The sequence below is a fragment of the Citrus sinensis genome, chromosome 3 (genome assembly GCF_022201045.2).
Source record: "Citrus sinensis cultivar Valencia sweet orange chromosome 3, DVS_A1.0, whole genome shotgun sequence".
Lineage (NCBI taxonomy): Eukaryota > Viridiplantae > Streptophyta > Magnoliopsida > Sapindales > Rutaceae > Citrus > Citrus sinensis.
The window spans coordinates 16,082,220-16,099,234 of record NC_068558.1 but is presented as its reverse complement, the minus strand read 5'-3'; the positions used below and the strand labels follow the sequence as shown (position 1 = coordinate 16,099,234).

General features: G+C 31.4%; 1 protein-coding gene and 1 long non-coding RNA gene across 2 annotated transcripts; both read right to left on the bottom strand.

Annotated features, from left to right (window-relative positions):
• Positions 1-3,617: 3,617 nt before the first annotated feature.
• On the bottom strand, positions 3,618-7,020 carry LOC127900613 (uncharacterized). The gene is made up of 5 exons (XM_052435778.1): positions 5,611-7,020; positions 4,882-5,510; positions 4,700-4,801; positions 4,328-4,433; positions 3,618-4,238 (listed from the first exon to the last, which is right to left on the bottom strand). The coding sequence occupies exons 1-5, from the start codon at positions 7,018-7,020 to the stop codon at positions 3,618-3,620; spliced, it is 2,868 nt and encodes a 955-aa protein (XP_052291738.1).
• A 2,625-nt stretch (positions 7,021-9,645) lies between these two features.
• Positions 9,646-10,505, bottom strand: LOC112498326 (uncharacterized). The gene is made up of 2 exons (XR_008053477.1): positions 10,082-10,505; positions 9,646-9,931 (listed from the first exon to the last, which is right to left on the bottom strand). It is a non-coding gene; the product is annotated as an uncharacterized LOC112498326 (long non-coding RNA).
• Positions 10,506-17,015: the final 6,510 nt, after the last annotated feature.

The window sequence follows — 17,015 nt, the reverse complement described above, 5'->3', positions numbered from 1 at the left end:
TTAAATAGAATAATGTTAGTTTTGCATTTATATAATACATGTGATGTTGAATTAAGGATGAAATTTATGCTAAAAATTGGATTTTGAAAAAAAATATTATTTTAATATCTTTCATAGTTGTTGTAAGATGAGGTTATTTTTCATCTTTCTACACTTCTTCAACAACAACCTTAAATGGTCTCCAAATACAAGTAAAAAGTTTGAAACTACATAAAGTATACATAATATTCAAAATTAGATATGATTTTATTGATATATCTTTTCTTTTATTTTTACTTGATCCACATCAAGATAAATAATTGTGCTTAATTAATATCTGTAATAAATAGATATCATTATAATTGTTGTAAGATGAGGTTATTTTACTTCTTTCTACACTTCTTCAACAACAACCTTAAATGGTCTCCAAATACAAGTAAAAAGTTTGAAACTCCATAAAGTATACATAATATTCAAAATTACACTACAAGAAAAAAAGGATACGGCAACGATTTAAATACGTTGTTAATTACATACAACAACGAGGACCTGCACGTTGTTGATGTTGATGTTGTTGAATGTCCATGACCTTTGACAACGGACAATTCACGTAGCAAAATGCAACCTTGCCTGTGGTCATTTGTCATGTAACCACGCTCTATTTTCGTAGCTGATGTCTCACGTTTCAACACTTTTCACCACAAACTTTTTGATGTTGTCATTTTCTATACAACAACAATACATGCTCGTTGTTATTTGTAACATTTAACAACAACAGCGTACTCGTTGCTGTTTTTAACATTTAACAACAATACATGCTCGTTGTTGTTTCTAACATTTGACAACAATGAATGCTTGTTGCTAGTTGTAATATTTAAGACAATTAAACATTACCTATTGTTAATTTGCAAGTTGTTAAATGCACCTTTTTTTTCTTATTTCATACATTAGTTTTATCACTGTATACTTTTGTCCTACACAAACATATGCACAGTAATAACACATTTCCAAAATATAATTTCATTAAAAATGTATTCAAGCATAAAGTTAATACATTTGAAGTATCATTATCACAATAGTTTCTAAAATCTTAAATACATATAAAACAACAAAATGAGATATGAACAACCAAAACATAAGTTAAAACATCTTTGAGTGATCTTTAAAAAAAAAAGTTTCTTTAAAGCTCAATACCCCCAAGGAAACCTCCAGCAAAACAAAATTAATTCCTGCACAACAAAGTTCAAGGAAAAGAAAATAAGTAGCATTTTATAAAAACATAAATTAACTCTATATGTGTGTGTATGTGTGTGCATGTGTACATATATATTTGTTGATCAATAAAATATCATAGCAAGATGAATCACAACTATTACTTTGTCTAAATTAATTTGATGCAACTCCTAGGCCAAGCAACAGTACTCCCCAAAGCTTCATTGATTGTTCGAGCTTCATCAGTCATCTTGTACAATTCAACATCTTCCTTACCAAGAGTAATTGACTCCACCCAAACTTTCCAACAATCCCTACCAAGAGGCACGTGATGGACTCTTGCCTTAGGATCAGTTGATGCAACCTTCCCCTCAGCCACAACCTCAACTGGATCATCTGAGTACCAATGCAATAGTTGACAGCTTGCATTTTCTAGCTCAAGATTTTCATGCATTGTACCACTTCCTTGTTGTGACTACAAGTATAAAAAATAAACTAAAATAAAATAGCAAAACTTATCACAAACTACAGAAGTGGGATATGGTAGGAACAAAAGAAACTTACTCGAGGAGTGCATTCATGAGCGCTCATCACATCATCAGGTCTACCAAGATTCTGTAAAATTAAAAGTAACTATATTGAAGTGAAAGTAAAATAAAAATGATTTTATATTACCTAATATTGTTGATGCATATATACTTTATCTTATTTTTTTTTAGTTTTAAAAAAAATAAAAATAGTAAATGATTTACCTGTTTTAACATAAAAGCAGTCATTTGTTCAAACTTTTGTTCAAGTATCTCCACTCTTTGAGATTGAGTATGCAACTGGCTTTCAAGTTCTCTCACTTTTTGAGTAGATCGATTATGCAAATTCTCCGCAGTAGGAGTAACCCCAAATCCACGTGCCCGAACTCGTCCACGTTTTTCAGAACCATAAGCTTTTGCAACAGCATCATTTCTTATGTCTATGTTCTCATTCGGATTATTATCTATTTCTTGATACTCTACAACCTTTTCCTAAAGCATAAATTATTTATATATTAGTTACATGGAAAAATAAAAGTCACAGAAGTAATAAATATATGATTTGGTTTCAAGAGTTGCGAACCATTCTTCTTCCAACTGCTTCATTAGCAGGCTCACCGTTCCTTTTACGATGTCCCTCAAGCCAAACATCTACCCTTGTTATTTTTGTTGGATCTGAACATTTCTTTTTCTACAATAAAAAGAATAGAAATTGTAAATTATAGCAAAATCAATAAAAATACAGCAAAATTATTTTTTGTATCTTACCATATTATGCTCTGTACGAGCATAGCCTCTTCGACCCATTGTATGTACCTCTTCTTGTTCATTTCGCATATTTCGAAACTTCTTGCTTATTTCCTATCATGTAAAAATAAAGTCTTGTATTGATATGAATTTATCTTAACATAAATAATAGATATAATTACTTACTTCAAACTCTGGAGACAATCTATGTTTCACAAAAGCTTCCCAATCTTCATCAAATATAACATTTTTCGGCCGAATAAGAGCAAGGGCACGTGACCTATTCGCTTTCTTGTTCGCTTCCTTAATCTTTGTTGTTATCTCTGATTTGTATTGTCTCCATCGATCTCCTAGATTTCGAAGTGCTAAGTGCTTTTGGGATTCATTTACAATAAATCTTTGCTGTAAAATAAAGAAGCATCTTAGTAGTTAAAACAATAAATTATTATTAATATGAATACAAAATATACCTTAATTAATGACCAAAGATCTTCTTTAGTTTTTGAAGGAACTAGACGCCAATCTTTGATCACAATAGGCACATGCTCTCTTGCTGCAACTCCAGCAAAAGTGGCGTACTTCTCTGAATTAACTCCCACTGGTTGACTTCTTTCATTGAATTCAACAAGTAAGGGAGTATGATCTCGAATCACTGCCAGTGTAGTAGGGCCTCTTTTTCGTTTGCCATTGTTAGTGCTAGGTGTAGATGTTTCGACATTCTCACGACTGTTAATTGTTAGCCTTACATTTTCTTCTCGAGTGGCAGCAACAAAGAGCGCTTGCTGTTGTTTTTTGGCTCTTTTTTCAGCTTTTTTAGATGACTGTATAATGAAAACTTTATATTTAGGTAATATTGTGAAATACAGTATGAATAAAATAATTAATGTATTAAAATAAGTAACGAATTCACTTACCTCTGCACCTGTCATCTTCTCCCACTGTTAATGCTTGCTACAAAATACAAGAAAACAATTATATATCTTATGATAATAGTAAGCATAGATTAAACAAAAAAAAAACTGCAGTACACATATTATATGAACAATACTTTAAGTAAAACCAAAATATTACAGCTGTACGAGTTGACAAATCAATATCACATAAAATCATTATAAGAAAGAAATAGAATAACATAGCACTTAAAAAAAAAAGTTACACATCACAAATTATATCATCAACATCAGTTCTTTTATTTGGTGCATCCTCATTGTCATCTTGTATTTCAAGTTCTCCCACTTCAATTGACATAGGTGGCTCATTATCACTTTCATCATATAATTGTAAATCTTGAAATCCTCGTGATGGTGCTTTCAAAACAACATACCAATTTGAAGAATTTGTTTCCCTAGAATAAAATACTTGATTAGCTTGCGATGCTAAAATAAATGGGTCTTTTTCAAATTGGCTTTGCCCCTCATGAAGGTTAACCAAGATGAAACCATCATCATCTCTGACACCATTTACAATATTTGCCCAATCACATCTAAAAATGGGGAGTTGAAAAGTATGGTAATCAAGAACTATAATCTCTCTCAAAACCCCATAGTAAGTGACTTTTCCAATCACTTGTATATTGTCTTTTGCACTAGCTCTACAAATTGTAGTTGCTTCGAGTGAAACACCACTATTTTGTCTTGACTTCTCTGCATCCTTCGTGTGAAATCGAAGGCCGTTTATTACAAATCCAGAATATGACATTGATTGTACTCTTGGTCCACGTGAAAGCCATTTCAAAATATTTGACACATTAATGTGATTCTCCATAACCTTAATCTGTTAAAACAATAAGAATTGATAGAATAAGTTAAATAATTATATAAAATATTATGTTCTAAAATAATTTAAAATAAATATTTGATAACCTTTTCATGCAACCAGACATTAAATGTTTCCACATGTTTCTTTTGTAGCAATTTTTCATTCTTTTCAAATCGTCTATCTGAACCTTTTAATTCTTCCAAGTGCTCTCTGAAAATAAAGATAAAAATATTAAACTTAACTATTAAATATTAATTCAAAATGTTCGTAATAGATATGACTAAAAACCTTACTCTATATAAGGCTGGACTTCCGAACTGTTGAATAGGATACAACGATGGGCAATCTTTAACATCTCATCCGAAAGAGTTATTAATTTACCTCCTGATATTGGACGCCCTTCTAATAAAAATTTGTTCTCAAATTCCTCATTGCGTCCATGTTTGGATCCTATTTGAGCAGCCTTTTTTACATACTTGCCACAAAACATTGCATACTCTTCAGCAAGGTACCGTTCAGCTATGCACCCTTCTGCTCGTGCACGATTTCTAACATATCCTTTTAGGATCTTCATATGCCTAGGACAAAAAGTAGCTAGATTAATGATTTATAATTAATTCTATTTTAATGATAATACACTGTAAAGTTAAATAGTTACCTTTCAATAGGATACATCCAACGATATTGTACAGGTCCACATAGACGAGCTTCGCGTCCAAGATGAATTGTTAAATGAACCATAATATCAAAGAATGACGGTGGAAAGAATCTCTCCAACATACATAGGGTCTCAACCACTTCTTCCTCTAGCTTTTCTAATCTATTTCTATCCAAAACTCTACTACATAATTCTTTGAAAAAGGCACACAAACGAAGAATTGCTTTTCTTGGACCTTTTGGTAAAATTCCTCTCAAAGCTACAGGTAAAAGTTGTTGTATTAAAATATGGCAATCATTAGACTTTAGGCCAGTTATCTTGTGCTCTTTCACTGAAATACAGTTGGTAATGTTTGAACCATAACCATCAGGTAACTTTATATCAGCAAGCCGCTTGCAAAAAAGTTCTTTTTCTTCCTTAGAAAGTGTATGTGAAGCAGCTGGTAAGCAATAAAAATTCTCCTCTTTTTTAGGATGTAAATCCTTCCTAATGTCCAAGTGTATAAGGTCTAAGCGAGAATTAAGGCCATCTTTAGACTTACCTTTCATGTTCAAAAGCGTACCAATTATGCTATCACAAATGTTCTTTTCAATATGCATTACATCCAAGTTGTGACGCAAAACCAAGTCCTGCAAAAATTAAAAAGTAAAGTTTGTTAAGATTTTAAATTTTAATCAAGAAAGTAAAGCACCAAAAATTTATCACAGAACATATTTAATGACAGCTCACCTTCCAGTATGGCAATTCAAAAAATATCGATTTCTTTTTCCATAATTGAGATTCATTTGTGATCCTTTTTCTTTTTTTGCTCCTCTTTCCCCAATCATTTACAATATCTTTAACTTCTTTATATATATCTTCACCAGTGAACAATTTAGGTTTACCTTTTTCTTCAACATGCCCATTGAACCATTTGCACTTGTTTCGAAAACTATGTTTACGAGGAAGAAACCGTCTATGACCCATGTACACATGTTTCCTACTATGTGGTAACCACTCTGAATATGTGTTTGTACGACATACAAGACATGCCAACTTTCCTTTTGTAGACCATCCTGATGTGTTTGCATAAGCTGGAAAATCATTGATCGTCCACATCAAGATTGCTTTCAAATTAAATGTTGATTTCTCCACAGCATCATACATCCTAACTCCATTTACCCACAACTCATTTAAATCTTCTACAAGTGGTGCCAAGTAAACATCTATGTCATTACCGGGCTGTTTTGGCCCAGGGATTAATAAAGTCAACATTAAGTTTTCCTTGGACATGCACAACCATGGAGCCAAGTTGTACATAGATAAAATGACAGGCCAACAACTATAACTCGTGCTAAGATCTTGAAAAGGATTGAAACCATCAGTAGCAAGACCAAATCTGATATTTCGAGGATCTAATGCAAACGATGGCCATTTTCTATTTATGGTCTCCCATGCAAGAGAATCAACTGGATGTCTCATCTTACCATCTTGGCTTTTATGACTTTGGTGCCATCTCAGTTGTTTTGCCAATTCTGTGATCCCAAACATCCTCTTAAGTCTTGGTATTATTGGAAAATAGCGCAAGACTTTTGCAGGTATGCCTTGATGAATTTTATTAGTTCGTTCATCAACTTTCCAGCGAGAAGAACCACATTTAAGACATGTATTTGCGTGTTCCAAGTCTTTTCTAAATAGACAGCAATCATTTATACAAGCATGTATCTTCTCGTACCCAAGTTCAAATGCCTTCAACAATTTTTTTGTTGAATAAAAAGAATCTGGAAGTGTATTTTCTGGTGGTAACATATCACAAAATATTTGAAGCATCTCATTAAAACTACTATCAGATAACCCGTGGGTAACTTTATGCTTGAATAACACTACAGTTGCTGACATTTTAGAGTAGTTTGTACAGCCTGGGTACAATGGAGTCTCAGCATCTCTAACTAAATTTTGAAGTTCCTCTCTTTCTACATATGTATTCTCTGTAGCATTTGCTTCTTGAAAGCATGCTTGATCTTTATACATCCCATAAGTTTCTGTCATTTCAAAATCTATGTATTGATTTGATGTGTATGTATTCCCCTCACCCCTGTATTGCATTGTTGCAGTAGAACTCTCCCCATGAAGGACCCAATTTGTATAAGTCGGATCCATGCCCTTAATAACCAAGTGCTCGTAGACTATATCAAAATGATGGCGTTGTAAATTCTTACAATATCTACAGGGACATACTATAACATCTAAGTTTCCCAAACAAGCACGTGCATTATTGACAAAGTTACGTACTCCCAACCTATAATCCTCTGTGTGTCTACAATAAAGATTTTACCGAACTGGAAAGTTAATTGAATTTCACTAATTTCGTACAAACAAACTGTTTTTTTTTTAAGAGGAAAAATGAAAAATAATATTTAGAAATAAGGCAAAATAATACCTTGATAGGTGAACCCACCCTTTATCCATTTTCGAGCAACTATTAAAACCTGTTTACATGAGCAAATAGTAAGTTGAAATATAAAAAGTTACATAACAATATATTCAAGACAAGAACAAAGTTACACATGACTCTTTCTATTTTATTTTCATAAGACTTTGTATAATTGTTATTTTTTAAATTCAATATCTTCTATATTATTTACTAGTTTAAATGTCAATACAAAAGTAAATAAGAAAAAAATTTATTTATTTTGTAAGAAGAAAACAGACGAATAGTGTATTATTACTATTATTATTTTTTATAAACAAACAATTATCTAAGAGTAAAAGAGACATCTTTGACTAAGAGTAAAACTAACGATACCCATTATTGACAAAGAGTAAAAGAGACACCTTTTCATGTTATTTTACTTGCAAAAAAACAATAAAGAATGAAATATATATAAACCTTTTCAATTTCAAGGATGTTGTCTTCTTTGTTCTGGACCACAATCAAAAGCTTCTTCTTCTTGGGACCACAACGTATACACCTGGAATTTTAGATAAAAAAATCAAAGAGTAACTCAATTTAAGTTCCAATAGAGAGAATGTGTGTTAAACAAAAGAAGACCCAAACCTTATTTCTTCTTGACAGTCACAAAGGGGAAGGAATAATTGAGGGATTTTCACCAAGAGGAAGAAGACAAGTAAAGAGAAAGATAATGCTGGAAAGTGAGAAAGTGAGAAAGTGAGAAAGTGAAAAAGTGAGATCAGGTAACTTTACCAAGTGCTAATGTTTTGTCTTATTAGTAATTAAGATATTATTTTTTATTAATTGATAATGTAGAGTTTTTTGATTTGTGCCCTTTTTTTTTTGGGCTGACAAAAGTGATTTTCATTAGTTAAAAATAATAAATAGATTTGAATGTATTTATGTCATTTTTTATTTAAAAAAATTATTTGTGGTAAAAATTTTTTTTTTCATTTTATACAAAAATAAATTAATGATTTAATAGGATAGATTCAATAATTATATGAATAACCACCTATTATTTAAAATTGGTTGGTTACTTTTTTATTACTAGTTTTTTTAATTTGAAAAGGCTTTATTATTACTATAGAGAAATTATAAATATAAACATTTTTCACCTATGGCAAATTATGTCATGGTTGAAAACAATTGACAACAAACTAAAAAATGTTGTGCTACATTCTCGATAGCAACGTGCCTTTTAGAATGTTGTCGAAAATGAATTTTTTAACAACATGCTTATATTGTACGTTGTTATTTGTCTTACCAAAACCGCCACAATCAGAAAACTGTTGTAATAATGTTTTTCACAACGCGCCTTAAAGCATGTTGTTGAAAGTAAACTTTAAGCAATTTTTAACAACGCACGATCTTAAAATGTTGTTAAACATCATATTTTACAACACGCGTAGCATGCATGTTGCTGAATTCCTGTTGCTATATCTCTTTTTTCTTGTAGTGTTATATCTAATTTTATTGATATATCTTTTCTTTTATTTTTACTTGATCCACATCAAGATAAATAATTGCGCTTAATTAACATGTGTAATAAATAGATATCATTATAGAAAATGGGAAAAAAATGTATACAAATGTCCTAGAATAATTACAGAATTTATGGTAACCAATTCAATAAAACTTATTCCACTTTTTTTTCTGTATAATTTTTTTGTTTAATTAAAGAATTTTTTTTTGTAACTGAATAAAATATTTTCACTAAAATTATGTAGAAACAATGTTAATTTTTTAAATAATTAATAATCTTTTATGAATTTAATAGTTTTACTTTACATTTACTAATTTTATCTGTAATTTTCATTGCGGCATTATCGATAGAATTTTCCTTGAAAGAATTAATAGAATCCACAATAAAATTCATACTACTTAACTTAATTGATAAATTATTTTAATTGCCAACGGCAATGCAGCTTTGTTTGAATAAAGCCCTTTTGCATGGTTCCAGTACGTGGAAATTTGTCACAGAAATTTTGTGACTTAATTGATATGAAAATTTGTTTAATATTATCAAGTGAATTATAAATAATGATTAAAACTTATTATCATACTCAAGAATACATTAGCAAGAAATTTTGTACGAACATCTGCAATTGAGCATGACCCATAAAAATTGTTAACTGTATATTTTTTAAGTTATATTAATTATTGGTTAATTAGACACTGATCTGCATGGACCCTCATGGATAAGTCTCTCGTTAATGCGCTCTGTAGTTGCACGAAAAATCCATGCAGAGTTTACAAAAACAATAGTCATCAATTTCAAACGTCAAAATCATCACCAAAGGAACGTAAAAAGTCAACGCAAGATAAGACCGTCTTGGGAAGTATATTAATTTATTATACGAAAGAGGTCTCGCATTCGCATGCATAAAGGTTGAAAATTACAAATGACACACCAGAGATTTGATTGACACACATAGCAACAATCCATATGCATGAAAATGACAAGAACTTTTCTGTTTCTACGTGTGGCAGTTTGTTTTTCTTAAAAAACAAAGATAAAAGAGAATAAAACGCAGCAACTCGATTGATCGCTATCTTGCTCCAAGTAAGCTTTCCATCAAACCCTTGCTTTCTTTATTCGGATACCATTCGCCTCTCCTACAAGAACAAATTAATCAATCTCTTTTATTTGTCACTTAATCAATAGGAACGCAATTAAACAGAACAAGGTGCTTAAAATTGAAATGCTTAATTTAATTCTGAACTACTAGTCTTTACATGTACAGTTTTAAAAATAAATGAGATTACCATAAAAGCATGAGCTATTCATGGCCGCTTTCTAGTAGTAGTAAGGAGGAGGGGGAGATGCATAGACGTAAGGGTGAGGTGGTGGTGGGGACTTGGGGACAGGAGGTGGCGGGGAATAGGAAATTGGAGTTGGTGCCGGAGCAGGCACGTAGACTGGTGGAGGAGGTGGCGGGGGCATGTAAACCGGGGGTGGTGGTGGAGAATTGTGAACCGGTGGCGGGGGTGGTGGAGACTTGTACTTGGGAGGGGGAGGAGATGTGTAGTAGTATTTGTTTGCGGAGGCTTCTAACGGCAAGTAGCTAAGAGAGACTGATATTACCAAAAGAGTGGCAAAGAGGCAGCCCATTTGAGACCCCATCGTTCAATAAAGTGGAGTTTCACTTGTGCTATAAACAAAGCTCGTTCTCCTCCTTATATACACTTCCTTTTTACCTTCTCTACCAGACTTCTCATATTTAACCTTGACGTTAAACAATTTTATGTATGAAAAGGACGTCATCAAGTGGGACCAATTTGACTAAATTTAAAATTTTTATGATTTTGTTTAGTGGCCACCTGTTGGCCAAGCAGGGAATAAAGTAATTAACAGTCCCAGAGTCACGATCTTGTTAATGATATGGCATTTTTTTTTTAATCAATGTAATAATTTGCTCAGGGAGTCTTTGTGATTTATTTCAATAACATTATTCTTCATGAAGAGCTTGAAAACATGTACTTAATTACCTAACTTATCATGAATGTTTTGGCCTTGGATCCAGGCGGCGAGACTTATTTTCAACTTCATATTCATTTATTTATTTATTTTCACTTCGTAGCTAATTTAATTTAAATTTCTTATGAATTCCTTTTAATGCTCTTATCTCACGGTGAAATTAATTTTCTCCTTGGGCGTAGCAGAAGCAAAACACTAGATATTGTTCAAGTACTGGACCAAATCAATGCGATTAATTATGCTCAAATCGAAGTATGATTAAACTCAATGGGATTTTTAATACTGTGTTAAGATAAGCTAAATGATGCTCTAATCAAACAACTCTAAAAGAGGAATTTTTAATAAATAATACCAAAGGAAATTATAAAAGAGGGGTTTTTAATTGAATAACTGAAGTTGAAGTTATAAAAGCGATAACAAGATCTCTTTATTTATAATAGAGTAAATATACTTTCCTAAGTTAACTTGAAAAGGGAAAGTAAAAAAAGGGAAAGTAAATCATAATTACAATAGAAATAAAAGACTAAGACACTGACTTTAATTAAAAAAGAAAATATCAGAAGACCTAAAAAATTAAAATTTTAAAATCCTAAAACAACGTCCTACATCATTAACAAGCATAGGAAACAACCCAGATATTATGTATTAACGAATTAGTTTAATTTGAGTCGTTGTCATTGATAGCTTGTGGATCTTTGAATATTCAACATCAACCAACACGTTGAGGACCTGTACATATAGTTGAACAAAGTATTAAATACAAAAAAAAATTCATATTTTAAAACATAAAATTTGTATGTAAAAAAATTATGAAAGCTGCTGTAGTTCCACAAGGACCTTTTTTCAATATATGTAAAATTTTTGTGAAATTGTATAATTTATATAACTCAAGTATTTTACCTTTTATTTTTGTTTAATTGATTTTGAATAAACAGATGAGTTCTTCTTCCATCTTTTCTACATATATTTTTAAAGTTTTTTAAAGTTTTATTATAATTTTATAAAGATCTAAATGATTATCAAATTCATAAAAATCTATAAAATCCGAATATATTCACATCACTATTATTGTTTTTATTCATCAATAGACTTATTATGGACGGTTTAGAGTCCTGTTATTTATTTTGCATCCGTCTTGAATTATTTCAAGACCGGTTAAAATAGATTCTATTAATACTATTATATTTTCTTCCTTAAAGCTGTCGTATATTTCATTATTATCTTTAAAGTTTATGAAATGCAAGTTATGCAATCCAAGAGGGGGGGGTGAATTGGGATTTTAAAACTTACGCTAAACAATTCGCACAACAATTCAATCTATTGTCTTAATCGAATAAAAAATAAAAAATTCAATAAAGTACAATAATAAAAGAGTAAGGGAAAAGAGAGCAAACTCAATAATTTTTACGTGGTTCGACAATCCTCGCCTACGTCCACGCCTCCAAGCCAACCAACCTTAAGGATTTCACTATTCAAGTCTCCCAAGGCTTCAAGTTCATTACATTTGACTTTCAAGATGTCAATAAACCTTTACAACCAAGAGATTATCTCTCAATCTCTTCACATAAGTGTTTCTCACACTTATACACTCACAAATTTGATGAGAAAAATGAATAATACAACAAAAAACTCTCTTTTGGAGTAGATCTACAAATAATAGCACAATGATGATTCAATACAAGATGATTTGCGAAATGAAAGCTCAATATATATTTTATCCACTTGTTTATGCTTGCAAAAGTCTCCAAATTGAAGTTGGAGTTGAGTTTTTATACCTAAAGCTCGAAAATTAGCCATTATGGGCAAATTCCGGCTCGCCGCTTCAGAACAGTAAAGTTACATTTGTGCCCAAAACTTTCTGTAAATATACTATGGCCCAAAATGTTATAACACTTTACAAACAGGTCCAACTTCCGAATTTTAAAATAATACTTGTTATTCTAAAAACTTTTTGAAATCATGACATGGTCCAAAATTTAATAATATTTTTCAAAGAGGTACTTTTCAAAATTTAACATAATACTTATAAATTTTAAAGTTCTCAAAATCGTTCAATTTAGTCCAAAATTTGAAAATATGAGATTTTCCTTAGGCAGCTAGCCGCTAGCCCTCAGGCGATTAGCCGCTAACTCTCTGTCAAATTTTTGGATATTTTCACTTCGGGTCCTCGAACGTTCATAAATTATAGTATGACCTAAAAATTTTTAAATGTTTGCAAATAAGTCAATCTCTGGAATTCAAAACAATACTTTTTAAAATAAAAAAATTGTAAGACTTTTTCATTTTAGTCCACATCTTGAAAAATAACTAATTTCATAAAATACTTAGCTTATACTTGTAAAACTTTTGATTTATGAAAAAATAATGATTTATTAAACAAAATCTTGAGTTTTTTAAATGCTAAATCATTCATATATTAAATCATACCGGCTTTACAAGAATTATTGCAATAATGATTCCGTTGAACTCTAAACTTTATTCTTGATCACGCCGTTGTCCGTTGAGTGTCTTGAGCTTGATTTTTCGTGATTCACTTCATCATAAATATTATCCTTCAAGAACTAGTGAAAATGTGATATACAATATTTATCAAATCACTTAGGACGCATGTTTATTATCATCAAAATTACAATATGTGTAGCTCTTTTAGGCTAACAGTTTATTCTCTCTATATCTCTCTACAAGTGCTTCCTTGCAATTAATCGAGATTTAACAATTTTCATTGTATAAATAACTTGATATTCCTTACTAAAGTCTAGATTATCTATGGCATCTAGAAATTTGGCGACTCATCTTTCCATGTTTTATGAAAATTGAGTTGCTATTATCACTCTATATCTTATAAGATCTAAAAAATAATCAAGGCCTAACATCATCTATTTGTGCAAAATATAATAAGATAATTTAGATTACTAACTAGAGTACTATTCCTCAAAATTCTAGAATAATTTTGCTAGTTCCATGAGCCCATAAATTGGCTCATGCTCAGCACTGTTATAGCTCCACACATCATGCAAGATCAATCCCACAACTATTCCACACGGCCTAAAGCAACACATTGCAGACTAGGCCAATAAGATCTGCCTAAGTGAATATGTTGTAATTGATATAGAAGAGTGCTTAGTAATATGAAATCTTCTTCATTTAGCACAAGTGTTGGCATGTATATTCTTGATTTTTTTTTCTAAAATCTAAATAAGTTATATAAAGATAATAATTTCACTCAAAAATAATTTTTTTTATTTAATTTTTGAATTTAAAGAGAGAATACAGATGAGAATAAGAGAATGCTCGTGAGTGATACCTCTTCTATCTTACATGACTTTATTTATAGATTTAGATAGATAAGATAATCCCTTCTTACACATATAGATTTTAGAGATAATATTATATCTTTTTACATGACACTTGTTGCCTGATAGATTTCCCAGAGATAAGGTAACCCCTTTTTCTTGCATTATTGAGGGCAACTTTTGTCTTCTTTTTCTAATGGTTGATAGTCTTTACATGGTTGAGGTAAGGATTTCGATAAGTCTTATCCTTTACTTTGGATTCTTTTTGAAATATTGATGCTTCTAATTGGCATCTTTTATCTTTTTAGTAGCCTCCTGTCACGTGTTAATTATGAGCTCTTCATCTAGCGGCATGTCTTCCTTACTAGATTCTTCTTTTGATTTTTTTTATAGCAAAAGCCAGAATCTGATTGATGATTAAGCACCTTGCATATCCCACTGTGTGTTGGCAGGTTGGATTCCACGAGATTCTCATATATTGCCTTTTTCTTTTTCAAGATGACTTGCTTGGCTAAAATGTTTTCTTTTTTACTTAATGAATAGATTATATGTTCTGTTTTGACTTATTGAAGCCACATTTTTTTTTCTTTACTTATCTATTCAAGTTATTTATAGAGGACTTTCATCCCAATTGCCCATTTGCTGGCAAGAGCTTTAACCTCAAATAGTTTGGGGTTATAGTCATTATAGGCTTAATCTAAATCAATAGTTGGATTAACCCTTTTGCTGCTGATAACTCTGTGAAATGAAAGTTTTCATGACATTTTTAGATTTAAATCAAGATTACTTAGAGAGTCAATGACATGTTTTTATTGCATTTTAGTTATATTTTGTATGAATATCCATAGTTTATTTTAATAAATTACGTTGTTTTAGAATAATTTTTGTGCTTAGATCATAACATAATTATAGTTGACCGAAAGCTCAAATTTCAAGGGAGGAATGCTGCTACAATAGGGTTGCAAAGATAAAGAAAGAACATGGTTATATAAGAATTGAAACAAGTCTGGAACAGTGCAGGTGCTGAAGCCATTGCTGTAGCATTGTTCCTGTAGCAATCCCGGAGCAATGGCAGAAAAGATTTCGCTCGTGATACTTGGAAGATTGCGATCTTGAGTTTCCTAAACTAGAAGATGCGCATCCTAGGCTTCCAGTTGCCCTAATTCTAAGCTATGAAAGAAGTACAAACGCAAAGAAAAAGGAGAGACCGTCATTTGAGAGAAACAATAGAGAAACAAAGCAAGATAAAACAAATATCAAGAGAGAGAATCGAAGACGGCAACAAAGAATTCTAGAAGAACATCAAGCAGATCTCAACTCTTATTTTTTGTTCTCTTACTTTTATCTTGTTATGATGGATTGTTTGATGGCTAAAACTATTTTGATTCTTGTTTTATTGCAAATTATGAACTAAATTTACTTGTGGTTGAGCGATGAACAAACTTGATAGTTAATTGACAGATATACTATGTTGCTGCATGTTTGCTATAGTATGTTGTTTTAATAATACTTATTTCAATTCACTATTTTGGCTGACCACCCATTTAGTGATACTAGCTAAGATAGAGCCTATAAAGACCTGTCTTAGTGGAACATATTAGAACAATACTTGGTTTTAGATTGGGTTTCCTAAGTCGGGTTTAGATTGGGTTTCCTGAATTGGGTTTAACTTAATTAAAAAAAGGTCACGCGTAATCTAAAATTAGTGATGAACTAGATATAAGGATTTACCTTGTAGGGTAATTTGAATCTAAAACGTGTAATGCTATATCTAATGTTAGCATAACAATTGGTCATTGTTAAGTTGTTTTTAGGTATAAAACATCCAACATGCGACAACTGAGGATACATAAGGATTCTTCCCAGTGTTGTAGCAGATGTTGTAGCAATCGAACCAAACATTAGAAAAATAACCAAAACCGTTAAGTGAGTTTAATTACTAAACTACTCCATTCCCTTTGGTTACATCCTTATATTTGCTGTGATAATTTACTTTATTGTATTTTTCTTATTGCATATCTTAATTAGTTCATTAATTTAATAATTCTAATTTAGAATAAAAATTACACTGATAAAATTGCTGTAGCAATTCCTATAACAATAATCCTTGTGGAGACGATCTGGAATATTTATCATTATATTACTTGTTATGTGCACTTGCACATTGACACTAATAACATTAGAAAACATACAATAAGTTTTTGGCGCCATTGCCGGGGATTGGTGCTTATTGTGTTTTGTGAAATCAATTTTAGTTGATGCAAGATTTTAATTTTCTTTTTGTTTAATGTGTTTGTAGAAGTGCTCTACCAACCCTTGCATGCGCAAATACAAACATATTGAATTCCAATTTGATCCAGAGATTGAAAGAACTGTAAGGAGATTGAGGAAAGAGAATAAGAATTCAAAAGCCACTGTAGTAATGGACGATTTGCAAGATATGAGGAACTTGAACCCTCACGGAGAGATATAACCAGTTAATTACCAAGAAAGCCATAATGAGTAGAATATTTAGGGACAACCAGGGAACAACAATATTATCTACATGACAGATGATAGAGACAGAGCCATTAGAGACTATGCCGTGTTGACCCCTCAAGTTATACATCGTGGAATAGTTAGACCTGAAATGCAAGCTGCCAATTTCGAGCTCAAACCAGTGATGTTTTAAATATTACAAACAGTGGGACAATTCAATAAATTGCCATAAGAAGATTCTTATCTTCACCTTAAACTATTCTTAGAGGTGAGTGATGCTTTCAAAATTGCTGGAGCATCACAAGATGCATTGAGACTCAGAATTTTCCCGTATTCTTTAAGAGATCGAGCAAGGGCATGGTTGAATTCTTTGCCACTAGACTCCATCACCACATGGAATGATTTGGCTGACAAATTTTTAATGAAATATTTCCCACTGATAAAGAATGTA